Raw genomic sequence first — 14,887 nt, forward strand, 5'->3', positions numbered from 1 at the left:
CACACACACACACACACACACACACACACACACACACACACACACACACACACACACACACACACACACACACACACACACACACACACACACAATGCTCATTACTCAGCTGTTTTTACAACAGGTGTCCCCACTTAAGCACATGGCTCAGCACAGCCTCTAGAGGTGCACAAGGAATTTTATGGGTGGGGATATGGGTAATAAATACTGGTCAATGTGTTATGGAGAGGCAGGGGAACAGAACAACAAAGAGAGAGAACAAGGCTGTCCCCAGTGTGACACAGCTCTAATGGCCGTACAGTCATGAGAATTGATTTCTGAAAAGAATCCCCATCTGTAAACAGATTGTGACAAAAAAGTGGTAAAATGCTTTAATGAATGGAACAAATTAGCATCAAAGAGGGCCAACATTGAAAACACATTTTCACAACACGTACTACAAAAACACATCTGCTGTGAAATGGCTTGCAAAGGCAAACTGCATATTTATGAAGGCAAAGTGCATCTGACATGAAAGAGAAATTATTATTTTGGCAAATGCTTCAGTACCAGCTCCTTTGGTCTGATAACGCAGAGGGCTCTTTCAAGTCCTCTCCCAGGGCCAGCTGATTGACTTCCATCATTAACACATCCAGTAATGGTTAAACAGCTGAGGACTGCTGTATCCCACACTGTAGTGTTAACTGTTTACCATCAAAAGGTACACATGGTCCTTAGGTCGGTCTACCATTTGGAATCAATACAAAACATTTGCACTGGGGTAACCTCAGTTATTTTGGTTACATGTGACAGACACTGTTCTTACTAGCAGTTTGCACAGTCTGGCATATGTCAGATGTCACATCACACTGCCAAAAGCATATTTAGCTATGATGTTTGTTAGCATCCCAGCTAGCACATAACGTTCTGAGAACCATATGTTTCTTAGAACTTGGTGAGAGAGTGGTTGTCATATGGTTATTTTGTATACAACCTTCCCACAACTTTCTATGAATGGCGCAGGATTGTTGCTTGGCTTTGGAACATTCTCAGCACATTTAAGGAACTGGACAAAAAAAACATTTATTTTCTTGATATTTTATTACTATAACAGAAGGTTTACTAAAATGTCAAACATGGTTACATTTAATTCCATTTTTGGTAATGTTCTAGGAACATTCTCCAACTTTTTTGATGTTGGGAATGTTCTCAAATAGTTCGGGAAAACATTAAGAAACAATGTTCTTCTGTCGGAATTTCAGTACTTCAGTTAAATAAAGGTTAAAAATAAAAATAAAACTTCAGCATAACGTTTCCAATAGATTTTCTCATGGTTCTATTTATATGTATGTTCTCAAGTTGTTGTAAGAACGTTAAGAAACAAAGTTGTTCTGTGGGAATTTCAGTACTTAAGCATAATGTTTCCAACAGGTTTCCTTGTGGTTCTATTTAAAGTAATGTCCCCAAATATTAAGAAAAAATTAAGAAAACTTTCCATAAAAAACACAAGAAGACTTTAGTAACGTTCAGAGAACATTCTAAAAATGTTATTTAAAAACATATACATTCCGTTCTCAGCATCAACAAAACTCTATCCTCTATCTTGTTAAGTGTGTCCTGGTGTGTTGAACACGCCCACTAATTGGCCACACCTGATCTTAATTAGTGTTTGTTTCCTTTGAAATGTTGTTATTTTGAATAGACAAAAATGAACAGCTTTGTGTGTTAAAAAAAACATGGCATGCTAGCTCCATCCTGGTGGCACAGTAGAGTAATTCCATGGCTACAGATCAGAAAATCATAGGTTTGAATCTCACAGATGCCATGCCACAATAAAAAAATAAATGTGTTTGCATGATTAGTGCCTAAGCAAATACATTTCAAATGAAATTGTATTAGTCACATGTGCCGAATACAACAGATGTAGACCTTATAGTGAAATGCTTACTTGTGAGCCCCTAATCAACAATGCAGCTTTAAAAAATACAGATAAGAACAAGAAATAAAAGTAACAAGTAATTAAAGAGCAGCAGTAAAATAACAATAACGAGACTATATACAGGGGGTACCGGTACAGAGTCAATGTGCAGGGGCACCGGTTAGTTGAGGTATTGTGTACATGTATGTAGAGTTATTAAAGTGACTATGCATAGATGATAACAACAGAGAGTAGCAGCGGTGTAAAAGAGGGGGGAGGGGGGGCAATGCAAATAGTCTGGGTAGCCATTTAATTAGGTGTTTAGGAGTCTTATGGCTTGGGGGTAGAAGCTGTTTAGAAGCCTCTTGGACCTAGACTTGGTGCTCCGGTACCGCTTGCCGAGCGGTAGCAGAGAGAACAGTCTATGGCTAGAGTTGCTGGAGCCTTTGACAATTTTTAGGGCCTTCCTCTGACACTGCCTCGTATAGAGGTCCTGGATGGCAGGAAGATTGGACCCAGTGATGTACTGGGTCGTTCGCACTGCCCTCTGTAGTGCCTTGCGGTCGGAGGTCGAGAAGTTGCCATACCAGGCAGTGATGCAACCAGTCAGGATGCTCTCGATGGTGCAGCTGTAGAACCTTTTGAGGATCTGAGGACCCATGCCAAGTCTTTTCAGTCTCCTGAGAGGGAATAGGTTTTGTCGTGCCCTTTCACGACTGTCTTGGTGTGCCTGGACCATGTTAGTTTGTTGGTGATGTGGACACCAAGGAACTTGAAGCTCTCAACCTGCTCCACTGCAGCCCCATCGATGAGAATGGGGGCATGCTCGGTCCTCTTTTTCCTGTAGTCCACAATCACCTCCTTTGTCTTGATCACATTGAGGGAGAGGTAGTTGTCCTGGCACCACACGGCCAGGTCTCTGACCTCATCCCTATAGGCTGTCTCGTCGTTGTCGGTGATCAGGCCTACCACTGTTGTGTCATCGGCAAACTTAATGATGGTGTTGGAATCGTGCCTTACCGTGCAGTCATGAGTGAACAGGGAGTACAGGAGGGGACAGAGCACGCAGCCCTGAGGGGCCCCTGTGTTGAGGATCAGAGTGGCGGATGTGTTGTTACCTACCCTTACCACCTGGGGGCGGACCGTCAGGAAGTCCAGGATCCAGTTGCAGAGGGAGGTGTTTAGTCCCAGGGTCCTTAGTTTATTGATTAGCTTTGAGGGCGCTATGGTGTTGAACGCTGAGCTCTAGTCAATGAATAGCATTCTCACATATGTGTTCCTTCCGTCCAGGTGGGAAAGGACAGTGTGGAGTGCAATAGAGATTGCATCATCTGTGGATGATTCCATGTGTCCTATCTTTGCTTGGAGTTCAAAACAGTTAACCTAAGCTATTGAACATGTTCTCAGAATGTTTTTTAATTACCTTACCTTCTCAGAACGTTAATACAACCTCCCAGGAAAACATTCAGCGAACCATAGTAAAATGTTCTCAGAACAGGCAAAATTTTCACATCCGTTCTCAGAACGTTTAAAAAACGTTCAGTTTTACCGGTCAGGAACCTTAATGGCTTCGTTCCCAGAACTAATGGGCAACCAAAAACGTATGTTTCCACAACTTTCAAGGAAGCAAATGTGCTAGCTGGGATGTGTCAAACAAACACATTGGGATACACTCAATGGTAGATACATACCAGTCTCTCACTCAATTCATCTGTGTCATTAGTGAATTGAAATCTAGCAGCAAGAGAACAGAAACCAGATATAATGATGATCAAATGGATCAAAAAGAGAACATAAAGGGAGTCACTGTGTGAAAACACTCAACGTGTCAAACATTCTGGGTTGGGAGTATTCATGCTTGCTCAACGTAGCTATTACTCCAAAATAGCCCAATGTTGGGAAAAGATTTTAGCTTTCTGCTTCTTCTGTAAGTACAAACCGTACACATTGCAACACGTCTTTCCACAAAAAATTCTAATTAAAGGCACAAAGTAAACCTTGGCATGGCACAAAAATCGCTCTGACTGCCAAGAAGCCCTCACCAGTTGTCCAAATGGAATAGGATCTGCTTTGTGTAATCTCATACTGCATGGATCCTGCACAGTGCAGCTTTAACCTCCGAGCTCAGACTGTGATTCATGGCATGGGATTGTAATACATGGTCTTTCTTCATTTTAATCAAAATGAAAGAAGGACAGACCTGTCAGAAAGCAGGTGGGGGAAATTGTTAACATTCATTCCTTAGGCCTGAGATTGTTGAGCTTTGCTTTAAAGCTCAGTCTTAATTGAATATGCTTATAATGTAGAGCTAAACTCACATATCCAGGTAGCCTCAAAGTTAGAGTGTTGGGCCAGTAACCGCAAGGTTGCTGGTTGAAATACTGGATAATGTAAAAAAAAAAAGAACTATCATTGTAACCTTAAGCACAGTCCTTAATCTTAATTGCTCCAGGGGTGCTGTACAATTGTGACCCCACTACCTGCAGGTGTCTCAGGGGTATGCAAAAAAACTCAATTCTATTACCTACAACTATAAGCACCCCCCAAATTCTTATTATATCTATTAATTAATAAATCTATACTCAGCTTGTTCGATAACATTGTCTGTCTTGTTGCCTAATTTGGAAAGACCTTTTGACCAGGGCTGCTTCATCTGTTAAAAGTAATGTCCAAGAAATTTAATGGATATTAAGTTGAAATCAAATTGAACTATAAATGCCAGTTATTGAAGACAATGAGTCAGCCAATGGTCACATCTTAAAATGAGCTCTGCTCTCCCCTGCTCCATGCGAAGGGGAAAAACAGCATTATCTAATGTAGTGAGTTGGTGCTCCCAGTCCTGTCAAAGGCCTTGTCATGTAATGCTGTCTGAGTACATGGGTGCCCCAGGGGAACCTAATACAAGCAGAGAGCGGAGGAGGAGAACAGGGAGATGAGCCAATTGGTCAATCTGTCATCCCTCTGGCTAATTTTATTTAAAAAGAGTGAAGTTAGCCAGCAGCTTCATTATTGCAATTTGGACGGGTCTCACAGTAGGAGGCCTGATCGGTTGCGGGCCATTACACAGCAGTGTTTCAAATGACACTGGGAGACCAAAAATTACATCAAAACGTTATTGTATTTTCAGCCTGCCTCAGGCAAGTAATTGACCTTGGTGGATTTGTGAGGTACAGTGCCTTCAGAAAGTATTCACACCCCTTGACTTTTTCCACATTTTGTTGTGTTACAGCCTGAATTTAAAATGGATTTGTTGCGTTGAGATTTTTTGTCACTGGCCTACAGATAATAATGTTAAAGTGGAATTATGATTTTTGATGAATAGAATTCATAAAAAATGAAAAGCTGAAATGTCTTGAGTCAATAAGTATTCAACCCCTTTGTTATGGTGACTCACTTTGTGTGCAATAATAGTGTTTAACATGATTTTTGAATGACTACCTGTACCCCACACATATAGTTATCTGTAAGGTCCCTCAGTCGAGCAGTGAATTTCAAACACAGATTCAACCACAAAGACCAAAGAAAAGAAAGGCACCTGATGGTACAGTAGATGGGTAAAAAAAAATACATTGAATATCCCTTTGAGCATGGTGAAGTTATGAATTACACTTTGGATGGTGTATCAATACACCCAGTAACTTCAAAGATACAGATGTCCTTCCTAACTCAGTTACTGGAGAGGAAGGAAATCGCTCAGGGATTTTACCGTAAGGCCAATGGTGACTTTAAAAATAGTTTAATGGCTGTGATAGGAGAAAAATGAGGATGGATCAACAACATTGCAGTTACTCCACAATACTAACCTAATTGACAGAGTGAAAAGAAGAAAGCCTGTACAGAATACAAATATTCCAAAACATGCATTCTGTTTGCAATAAGACATTCAAGTAAAACTGCAAAAAATTGAACTTTTCGTTCGGAATACAAAGTGTTATGTTTAGGGCAAATCCAATACAATACATTAAAAAATAAATGTAATGGAGCTAAGACCAGCAAAATCCTAGAGAAAAACCTGTTTCAGTCTACTTTCCGACACTGGGAGATTAATTCACCTATCAGCAGGACAATAACCTAAAACCCAAGGCCAAATCAACACTGGAGTTGCTTACCAAGAAGGCAGTGAATGTTCCTGAGTGACTGAGTTACAGTTTTGACTTAAATTAGTTTGAAAATCTATGGCAAAACCTGAAAATGGTTGTCTAGCAATGATCAAAGACCAATTTGATGGAGCTTGAAGAATTTAGAAAAAGATTATGGACAAATGTTGTACAATCCAGGTGTGGAAAAGCTCTTAAGATACTTACCCAGAAAGACTCTGTAATCGTTGCCAAAGGTGCTTCTAACATGTATTGACTCAGGGGTGTGAATACTTATGTGAATGAGATTTCTATATTTCATTTTCAATACATTTGCAAAAATGTCTAAAAACAGGTTTTCACTTTGTCATGGGGTATTGTGTGTAGATGGGTGAGAGAAAAAATCTATTGAATCCATTTTGAATTCAGGGTGTAAGACAACAAAATGTGGACTAAGTCAAGGGGTATGAATACTTTCTGAAGGAAAAGTACAATATATTCTCCACACATGAAATACTGTGCAAAGGACCAAACCAAGGTGGCAGTTATATTAGAGGTGTACTGTGATGAACCACATACAGCAGTGATATAACAGTATAACTATGGGAGAGGACTTTGCGACAAAACAGACAATTATTTGACGTAATAGGCCTCTGATTTAGTAACACTGCAGTCTCGGCCCTCAGATCTGTCTGTATTTAAAGATATCCCCTATAAAACTGACAACTCCACTTTGCAGTGAGACAGAGAGGAGGCATATCCAGTGCATAAAACGGACATATTCTGAAGATTAACGGAATGTCTACATATGTTATTCTGACAGTCCCCATGCTGAGTGTTTCAGTTTACATTATGGTACACAGAGCATACAAGGACTCCAGGCTTTCATGACTCACTCTCACAATCCATTTCCAATGCAACCACAAACTGTACACTCCAGAAAGAATGAATAAACACCTTGGAATAAAAAATGATGTTAACCTTGATGACATTTGACTGTGAAGTGAAGACAGATGGGCTTTGCGGTGTGAATACATCTCTGTGATTAAATTCAGTGACACATGTAGGTGATGATAATGAGGAGGAACGACAGGTGAACATGAAGCTTTTCCTTTCAACAGCAGCAGCCATCTGTGTAGGGGCATGTATCCCAGCGATCCCACTTCTACCTGTTACAGCGGTGACCCCGCACTCTTTGTGCAGGTGAAAAATCACAAACATTCTGTGCTTGTAAAGATCAATGCCACCCTCAATACATTGCTTAAGCTCCACATGAAGAAAACACAGAAGGGGTTGGGTTCCCTCCCTTCTTCCTGCTTTGTCTCTTAAACCAAAGGTGATAGAGACCAAAACAGATCAGGTGTCACAGAAGGTTTGCTCACCGCACGAGCATCTCGTCTGGTTTTGATGTAGGCGGAAGTGCCCTAAGCCTGAGCCGTGTGATCATACATGGATAGTCTGGTGTCATTTCAGTCCAGTGAAAATATACATTTGCGGTTGATCTAACCCTCCATAATGCCTATCCTTTCCACATCTTTTGGGGGGCTCTTTTGGAGAGGACTTTCCCTCCATACAGTACTTTCTCCATTTCCCAGGCCTTTTCCTTGAGTTTTTATAGGGGAGTCACTTTTTCACGCTGATCTTGGGAATGCGCGTAGTTCAAGGCCAGGCAAGCATTCCTGAAGCAGCCAAAGACCCTGGCATTTCTGGGCTCTGCCAACGCCTCTCTGGCATGCAGCACCATTGTGCTTGCGTGTTTCTTTGTCACCAGTGGAAACCTTTCCTGGCACCAATCTAACATACTACTTTCTAACTCCTAGGGCTCAAGTGTCAAACGCACATTAGATTGCAATTTCCCCATGTACAAACTGACGCATTGGCATTTTCAAACTGCCAGGATTGGCAATTTACCTGCCTAACATCAGGTCGCTTGCGCTGAGGTGGGAGGGGTGGCAATATTACAGGTGTGTCCTTAAAAACAAGCACAAAAGTGACAATTTCATGCAGTGCTAATGGAAAGTTTCAAAACCCACCAAATGCAGCTGTTAACGGTAACGCAGGTGATAATGGCATGGATTTTGAGAGTGGAAAGAGAGATATGCCTTTTGTGCCAGTGAATCTCTTATTTAGAAACATAAAAAAACAATTGGTTTTCCCCCAATTTTGTTTAATTTGCTTAAAAACCAAGCATAGCCTACCTTCCCCTTAATCAATGCTGGTTTAGCAGCAAAGCATAGGTGCGTCTTTATATCCTGGCCATTAGCTAAGTAGCCTATAAATAAAGGGGTTTAAATGGTCTACTGAGAGTGCTTTGAAATATTAGGCTTTTGCCCTCATATGTTTTCATTATTCACAATTGACATACTTAATTTATCTTGTTCAAGTTGCCCACTGGGCAGATGTCAATTCAATGTCTATTCCACGTTGGTTGAACGTCATTCCATAAAAATTACGTGGAAACACATTTTGAAAGAGCTCCCTCGTCCGATTACAAATGACGCGCTCCTCCAAACTATTCAGGCCTCCTATCATGCCATATCAACGGCAGATTGTTTTGGAGGATCTGCCTTGCACATAGGCAATGATACAATTGACAGGAGCCTAGTATTATGTATAGAAGTGCAAATGTTATGGCAAAGACATATATGCCTACCCCAGCTAGCACATTTGGTTCCTTTGAAGTTGCGGGAACATATGTTTTTGGTTTCCCATTGGTTCTGGGAACAAAGCCATACGTGTCCTGACCGGTTAAACGGAACGTTTTTTAAATGTTTGAGAATGGAAGTGAACATTTTGTCTGTACTGGGAACATTATTTTTAGGTTGCAGGGAGGTTCTGAGAATGTTTTACTATGGTTCCCTGAAAGCTTTCCTGGGAGGTTTTATTCATGTTCTGAGAATAGAAATTATAGGTTATTATGAGGTTTTTGAATAGCTTCCTTAAAAGTTTCAATAAGACTTTTAATAACACTGCTAGCGTAGTTTAACTGCTTAGAACTCCAAGCACAGATATAAATTAATTTGCTTAGGCATTAATCAAGCAAACATATCATTTTTTTAAATATGGCACAGCGTCAGTGAGATATCAACCTATGATCTTCTGTGGTCTGTCCATGGGATTAGTCCACTGCACCAGCAGGATGGAGCTAACATGCCATGTTTTTTAAACTCATATAAAGCTGTTCATTTTAGTCTATTCAAACAGACCTCATTTCTGAGGAAACAAGCACTCATTAAGATCAGGTGTGGCCAATTAGTGGGTGTGGCCAACACACCTGAACACACTTAACAAGATAGAGGATAGAGAGAGTTTTGTTGATGCTGAGAACGGAATGTATATGTTTTTAAATAACATTATGCAGAAGTATTGGAATTCCCACAGGAGAACGTTGGTTCTTAACATTCTTTGACCTATTTTAGAACATTCCCAATGTCAAACCAGTTAAGGCGTCCACATGCTTCCCAGCCGAAGCAGTTCGGAAAAGTTCGGTGAGGGTTTTTCGGCTGTTCGGGCACACAATATTTTTTCTGGAGGCAAGCCGAAGTTCGTTGCCTAAGTCTACGCCCCTTCGTCGGTGATTGGTCAACAGTAGGGATTCTTCAATAAAGTCTTTGTTGTCATTCAATGAGAGATGACTCGTTTTCATGCACATTTTTTCAATTGCATTTCATTAGTTAGATGTAAAATTGTGCAACTAAGACCTCCTCGGCCAAACCGTCAAAATGAATGATAGATTTCTTGAGTTATCTTAGATTATTTTGAGGAAGTGTATATTGGCCACAACGTCTCAAAATGGACAAACTGTACATTTGCAGCTTTTTTCTTGCTTTTCAAGCGAGTATGTGAGCACACTCGTTTAATCGGCTAGACGACTTTGGTTAGGCGCCAGCCGAACTGAAGCATGCTGACGCCTTCAGAGAACGTTCCTAGAACATTACCAACAATGTAATTAAATGTAGCCATGTTTGTACTTTTACGAAACATTCTGTTAATGTAATGAAATACCATGAAAATAACAACAATTATTTTGTCAAGTTCCTTAAATGTGCTGAGAATGTTCCAAAGCCTTACAACTATCCTGCACCAATCACAGAACATTGTGGGAAGGTTTTATGAAAAATAACGATAGGACAACCACGCTCTCACCAAGCTCTAAGAAACATATGGTTTTCCGATATGCTAGCTGGGACGTGTGAACACAATGCCATGGAACGAGAGAAGCGATTTATGATATCATGCTTCTGACCCCATCCTCTTTAGAAATATTATTGTTGCTTTAAAAAACAGATTGCTTGTTTTCCGTTTTCTATCAAGCCTCTATAGGCTACCCTTACCCTAGGCTACTACAGCTGGTTCAACAGCAATGCGTTGTCTTTTTTTATATTGGCCTTGCAAAGTAGCCTATCTATAAAAGGTGTTTAAATGGTCTATTCGTCAGTGAATTGAAAATATACTGCACATCCTAAAACATACATGTTCATTTAGCAGACGCTCTTTTCCAGAGCAACTTGCTCAAGGGCACATCAACAGATTTTTCAAATAGTCAGCTCAGGGATTGAAACCAGTTACCTTTCAGTTAAAGGCCCAACGCTCTTAACCGCTAGGCTACCTGTCTGCCGCCCCAGCTATGAAAATAGCAAAAAGTATTTCTGACATACCTCCAGAACTATTGCACTACTGCCATCGATTAGATTTACCATTGCGTTAAGTTTGTTAAAATAGAGCCCCTAATATCCTATTCCCTAAATGTGCTTGGTGACTGACACATCATTAGTGTCCATAAGGGGAGATCTTCAGCATTAAGCCAAAAGAGCAGCTCTCCATCTGGGATCACAGCACCATTTCTTCCCTATACTATCTCTCCACTGAAAACACAACATTGGAACGGCACCACATTTACATGTAAATAAATCCTCAGAGCAGAAAGGGGCGGCTTTCAAAACACATGTCAATCATCTCCTCAGCCTTGCCTTACTGGAGGTAATCAGAGGAAAGGAACATTGCCTGACTAGCCAAACCTGATCCTGGCAGGATCTTTCCAACCTTAATGTGTGTGAAGCTGAGGTATGTAGACTCACTTCAACTGATATCTAAGCAGCAGTAGCCCACAATGGAATGAGGAATGAGAGAGAGAGCATGTGAGTGAGAGAGGGAGAGAGAGGGAGAAGAGAGACTAAAACCCTCTCTAATGACAGAGTGCCCAAACTAACTACTGCATTGTAAATGTACACATGCAATGCATCTCAGGCTTTGAATTGAACACCACATCAAAACCCCCAGTGCTCACCCCTGTCAAACCAAGAAACCAGGAGAATGGCCGCAAAAATAATTACTTAAGGTCTGGTTTCATACCAACAGCATAAAAGTGGGGAACAACGTTTCCCTCCCAAAGTGCACAGATCCAGCCTCTGTAAACAAAACTAAACATCGCTGGCGTTACAAGAAATACCACTCCGACCATGAACCTTGCAGCATACAGGGTTCAGGCCTGCTCTGTCCCTGCTATTTTGATTACATGAGTCTTTTCCCTGGAGGAAAAACTTTGATGTATACCCATCCGTCCAGCCATCAAATGAATTAGAACATTAAAGTTTAAGGCATTCTCTGAATGTAATGAAAACATTGCTCTGAATAAGAATCCATACCTGAATCAAGTCGTTTATTCTGCTGGCTCCTTTTGGTGCGATGGACGGCATTTTCTCTGTCTTCTGTGAGGTGAGAGTTTTCTTCACTGTTCCCCAGAGGCAATCTATTCTGTTGGTCAGTGAGGGATACAAAAAAAAGTGCTGTAAAATTGAAATAGAACTTTAGTTTGCAATGGAGTCTTTATAATTTCAAGCCTCTGTAGGACCTGTTAACTAGCCAGTCATGAGAACTTGCATAAGATATACGAAGTGTGTTCATATTATCTCATAACATTTATGGAAATCAGTGGCAATGTATGGAAAAGGAGAAAAACTTGATGTTCTTACAACTGATATTTCATATCCAGACTGGAACCCTGCTGGGATGGATTAAATTTGTGTCTGTATTTTGGCTTTTGTTGACACAGGATGGAATTACTTGGCTTTGTTCACTTTGAGTATTTATGAGACCTGCACCTGTGGAACATAAATAAGACCAAACTGCAACGCGATCAGCAGAGTTCCTCTCTACAGATACTAAGAAGAGGGGATAGGGAATAGGAGAGGGAGAAAGGTTAACGTTTCAGTCGCATGCCCAACTCCAGGGAAAACAACGTGAAAACATGATTCCATTGACGGAAGGCATCAGGCTTATGTGAAAGGTACAAGATGCAGAAAATCAAACCCATGATGGATAGTAGAGCAGGCCGCTCGTTTCCATGGCTCCTACTTGATAGTGTGGTATTGATTACTCATCGAAAATAGCACATTTTATGACAATAGAAAGCAGTAGCCATCAATTCCAAAAGTCCACCAATAACCTTAAGACAGGCAAAGAAACATTACTTTTGACTGGGTTTGAACATGGGTCATCTGCGTGCCACAAGAATGTGTTAGCCCGCTGAGATAATGCCTGGGCAAACAGTTATAGGGGAGTTCTGCCTCCAAAATATTAGAGGGCACTATAGTTCACTTTTCACTAGTTCAGTCTTCCATAAATGTGTCTTCAAACTACTGTTTAAAAAGTCCTACATAAAAGAGTAATGCTGATAAAGGCAATACCGTACCTGTAAAATGATGTGAAAATTGGCCAGAGAGACTAGGGCTTGCCAAACGTGAACAATAAGAATTACCTCACATCACTCCCAGCCAATGGTTTAATTTTATGGCCCCTCTGCATTCCTTTGGGGTGAATGTCCACTTCCACCAACTATCATTATACTCTCCAGAGGTGAGTCTCATGTGCTGGTACACGCGTGTCAACGTTTATAGAGTTCAGCCCTATATGGATACTGCACTGATATCAGGGTACTTACAACCTACATTAGAGACTGTACAGCACTCTAAAGCATTGGCTTTAAGGACAGGAATATTACATGAGAACAGTAACCAATGGACTACATTTCTTTATCATACAGTATGTACTCCAAATAAAATGTAATAACAATGGCTTTAATTAGCAGGTAGTGAGGATGTTCTGTAGCTGAGTGAAACCAACAACAGGCAGGCTTCTATGGATGCTCTGCTCGCTGCATGCCGGCTTAAAAAATGCTGGAGTTTGTGCTTAACTCTGCACCTGGCCGACATTAAAACCGGGCAGGACAATAAAGGGTGAAAGCAGTGCTGGGAGTTTATTTTGTTTATCAGCGGGGCCTTTGATATCCCAGCCAGCCCGTAAAGGGAGAGGATGGCCAAAACATCAGCTAACCTGACAGGCACTCATTACAGTCTGTAGAGCCTGAGACAAGACCTCTGAACCTCAGCTTTGTGTCAACATGACTCTCACCAAGTACTTTTCCATATGCTGCTGCCCACCTTTATGATAGAAATTCAACACTGAGTGTACAAAACATTAAGAACACCGTCCTAATATTTTGCCCTCAAAACAGCCTAAATTCGTTGAGGCATGGACTCTTCAAGGTGTCAAAAGCATTCCACATGGATGCTGGCTCACGTTGACTCCAATGCTTCCCACAGTTGTGTCAAGTTGGCTGGATGTTCTTTGGGTGGTGGACCATTCTTGATACACACAGGAAACTGTTGCGCGTGAAAAACCCAGCAGCATTGCAGTTCTTGACACACACAAAGCAGTGTGCCTGGCACCTACTACCATACCCCGTTCAAAGGCACTTAAATATTTTGTCTTGTCCATTCACCCTCTGAATTGCACACATACACAATCCATTTCTCAATTGTCTCAAGGCTTAACATCCTTATTTCAATTGTCTCCTCCCCTTCATCTACACTGATTGAATTGGATTTAACAGGTGACATCAATAAGGGATCGTAGCTTCCACCTGGATTCACCTGGTCAGTCTATGTTATGTACACTCAGTGTATATACATAATAACATTTTATAAAAATGAAGTGTAAATGTGTGCCTTACAACACCCACTACAGATGATGTGGGTGAGTTTGAGTCATTAATTGTCCTTGCACATCTAGAATTCCAGCCAAATGTCAATCTAACAAGTGGCTTCCATCCAATGATTACAGAGGATATCCTCAGTCCAAGCTAAATGATAAGTATGGGATGACAGGAACTATGATGTAATGTTATATGATTCCCCCAACAGACGATCACTACATCCTGCCATTCACTGAGCTTTATCTTCATATCAATCAAACATATATGTACATCTGAAACAAGATATCAGCAAACACAGCCAGTAGCGAGAAAAAACACATTGTTGTTGGACAAGATTATTAATGAAAAGTAATTTGAGGTCTTAAAACGATCACACAAGCAGTGGTCCTTAAACGTATTGGGTTGCACACTTACTGGTTTAAGAATTAAGGTCTCAACATTTGACAGGAGTACATGCTCTCTGAGCAGATATTGTCTTTCAATGGGATGGGTAAAACCAACAATCTGCTGTTAGGTAAACTGTGTTCATTATATTCTACAGCAGTTGTCATATTCAGGTTGCATAAAGACATGTGAAAATGAAACATGTGATGCCCAAGGCACGAATATTACAAATATGTACTATTATGAAACCCCCCCCCCCCAGGAGAAACTCAGAAGAATAGGCAAAACAAACTGTTCTCAGTGACACACAATCTACTGTCTTGTTTCAAATCCTTTTACAATACAATCTATTTTATAGTACATACACCAATATAAGCCTCTACTTTGATGCTACCTTGTAGTTGAAGTGCGCAGACAAGTTGGAAAAGGATCAAATGAGGGAAAACTGCAGCTTGGAGGTAGTGATTCATTAGACAGGTGCAAAATAAGATCATAGGCCTACAGAATGAGGTGTGGGGGAGAGACTGTGTAAAGCAA

General features: G+C 40.8%; 1 protein-coding gene across 4 annotated transcripts in view; it reads right to left on the reverse strand.

Moving 5' to 3' along the window:
* LOC106603304 (ectodysplasin-A) overlaps positions 1-14,887 on the reverse strand; it is a 73,712-nt gene that overhangs the window by 15,804 nt on the left and 43,021 nt on the right. For all 4 annotated transcript variants that reach the window (XM_045717036.1, XM_045717035.1, XM_045717034.1 and 1 more), the window contains exon 2: positions 11,619-11,727. In XM_045717036.1, coding sequence (XP_045572992.1) covers positions 11,619-11,727 — 109 coding nt within the window. The remainder of the gene's footprint in view (positions 1-11,618; positions 11,728-14,887) is intronic.

The sequence above is a fragment of the Salmo salar genome, chromosome ssa04, assembly GCF_905237065.1.
Source record: "Salmo salar chromosome ssa04, Ssal_v3.1, whole genome shotgun sequence".
NCBI lineage: Eukaryota > Metazoa > Chordata > Actinopteri > Salmoniformes > Salmonidae > Salmo > Salmo salar.